Source organism: Montipora capricornis, chromosome 13 (genome assembly GCF_036669925.1).
Source record: "Montipora capricornis isolate CH-2021 chromosome 13, ASM3666992v2, whole genome shotgun sequence".
In the NCBI taxonomy this organism is placed as follows: domain Eukaryota; kingdom Metazoa; phylum Cnidaria; class Anthozoa; order Scleractinia; family Acroporidae; genus Montipora; species Montipora capricornis.
The window spans coordinates 24,567,374-24,569,873 of record NC_090895.1 but is presented as its reverse complement, the minus strand read 5'-3'; the positions used below and the strand labels follow the sequence as shown (position 1 = coordinate 24,569,873).

General features: G+C 38.7%; 1 protein-coding gene across 4 annotated transcripts in view; it reads right to left on the bottom strand.

The window, feature by feature from the left end:
• Positions 1-2,500, bottom strand: part of LOC138030227 (fibroblast growth factor receptor 2-like) — a 31,566-nt gene that overhangs the window by 23,637 nt on the left and 5,429 nt on the right. For all 4 annotated transcript variants that reach the window (XM_068878115.1, XM_068878113.1, XM_068878114.1 and 1 more), the window contains 2 exons: positions 1,639-1,935; positions 1-149 (listed from right to left, as the gene is read on the bottom strand). The exon at positions 1-149 is cut by the window's left edge and continues 124 nt beyond it. In XM_068878115.1, coding sequence (XP_068734216.1) covers positions 1-149; positions 1,639-1,684 — 195 coding nt within the window. In that variant the 5' untranslated portion in view covers positions 1,685-1,935. The remainder of the gene's footprint in view (positions 150-1,638; positions 1,936-2,500) is intronic.

Genomic DNA, 2,500 nt, shown 5'->3' with positions numbered 1-2,500 from the left:
CACGTCTTCATCATTGATCTGGGAGCCATTCTTGGTCCACCGATGACGCGCTGGAGGAAAGCCGTATGCTTGGCAATCTAGTTTGTAATTTTGCTGGCCGTCGTACAAGGTCACATTATGCTGTTTGATATACCAAATGGGAGGGCCATCTGAATAAAAGGAGAGCAAAACAAAACAATTAAAGGATGAAAATAAAGGAACGATCGGCTAACTTACGCCAAATGAAACATTATCTCCCAAAACAGCCTGAAGAAATGAGGCTGATCTCTGAGGCATTCATAGCTGAACACAAAACTGTCAACTCAATAATGGTGTAAGACTGCTGTATCATTCCAAAATGGCCGCTGATTTATGCGGATACATATTGGCCCTTTTTGCCTCGTTCAAGATAAAATATTCTTTTGAATATTTTAATTTTAAGCTTAAGAACGAGGCATCAAGGGCTAATTTGAATAAAAACAAAATAATATTTAAATGGCGGCCATTTTGGAATAACTATAAGTCTGAGGATCACTGGAGATTCCTTTCGTCCACATGTATAACCAGCACTTCATATATTTTATATAAATGTAATTTATTCAATGAGTCCTTCCATGGTAGACTGTTCAAAGTCCCCTATTTTCCCGTTTGATCATCGGGATCGAGCACAAACTGCCGCCATCTTTGTTTTTAAACAGCGAACACGAACTGGGGAGAGCGACATAACTACTGTGTGGGTGGGGGGAGTGGAGGGGTTTCGGCGGGAAATAGAAACCATTCCACTCCCCCCACCCACTCGGTAGCTATGTCGCTCTCCCCAGTTCATGCTCGCTGTTTAAAAACAAAGATGGCGGCAGCTTGTGCTCGATCATATCCCGACGATCAAACAGGAAAATAGGGGACTGTGAACAGTCTATTTCATGGGAACACAATCCGATGAGCGCAGTGAATTGACCTGCTCCCAACTGTGTGGCTTCATAGCTCAGTTGATAGAGCATTGCACCGGCAGCGCAGAGGTCGTGACGGTTCGAATGGTGTTGAAGCAACCTAAATTTTTCAGGTGTCTATAGCAGATGAATGCTTAAAATAAGAAAGTGCGAGAATCACTTCTCCCTTTCACCTATAACGCACACTTCAAAGATATACAAACATTTATTCCCACTGAGCTACATCATTCTGTTATTTCCGTTATTCACACTTTACATTCTTTTATGACAATCCTGTAAAGTGACAAGGTTAAGTAATGAGATCATGTTGTTTCATCAGACGGCTGGATTGCCAATGCTTTTTGTAGATCTCTTTGTTTTTTCGATTTGTACTTTGAGTTCCCATTTGCTAACTAATACCATTATTGTGATTTGTTGTGTTTATACGCCTTTCGCTCTCCTTTTATAGCTCTACAAACCCATGAATTTTCGTCACTTACGAGTATTTAATTTTTTTAAGAATCAAATTGGTCAGTAATTTAAAGATTAACTCGTTGCCTTGGTGATTTCAGCAAACCTGTCACTCAATTGTATTGCCTGCACATTTTTCTCCTTGAGACTGCAAAGACGACATCTTTTACCCGTGAAACGGGGCATTTGTGTGGACTTGTCTGACTGTTCTATCTTTTGTGAATAAACTTGTGTAATTCATCCATCAATAAACTGTACTTACAGGTACTAGTGGTGAGAAAAGCATCAGCTACGAGTTTTCCATGCATATTGTGGGCTATACATCCATATTGCCCCGCATCAACCAATTGTACACCGATTATATCAAGGTTGCCTGAACTGACATTGAATCTCCCACCAGTTGTTATTGCAGTTTGACTGCTGTCCGCATATTTCACCCATGTTATTGAGAGTTGTGGAACTCCACTTGCTTCACATTTTGAAGTGACTGATGAATTCACGTTCACTGATTTATTCTGGGGTCTTGGTGTAAAAGAAGGTGCAGACCTTGACGTTGTCACTGAAAATGAAAGATTAAGTCAAACTAAGCATTAGAAGTTAATTTTGTAAAATATATTAAAAAGACAAATACAAAAAAGTAAATTACCCCGAGATTATTTAAAAATGTTGCTGAAAATTGAGTCACAGTGGTACTTCAATAATCAAATGTATTGTTATCATGCTTTTCTAGCAAACTTGAATCAACCTTTGCTTGATTTAAGTTAGTGAGGCACTGAAAGAAGTGTCAAATGACATGTATTTAATGCATGAGAGCTCAAGAACCATTGAATAAAAAGTGAAAGGACAACTAGAGAGTAACCGAGAGAACACGCTAGAATTGTGAAATCTGTGGAGAAAAATAAAATCTGAAATATTGATTACTGTGAATGTGTTGGATACTTTAAATTTCATTGGAGGCAATTCCCAACAATGTCGCAAAATAAAGTTAATTACAAAATGCTCATAACACCAAACTGTTAAAAGTTACACTGCACATAGATTTGCCGGGAGACATAAGGCAAACTGTGACAGGCAAAAAGATGAATTTTGAAAATGCAGTTTGAAGAAACACAGTTTGGAGTCAG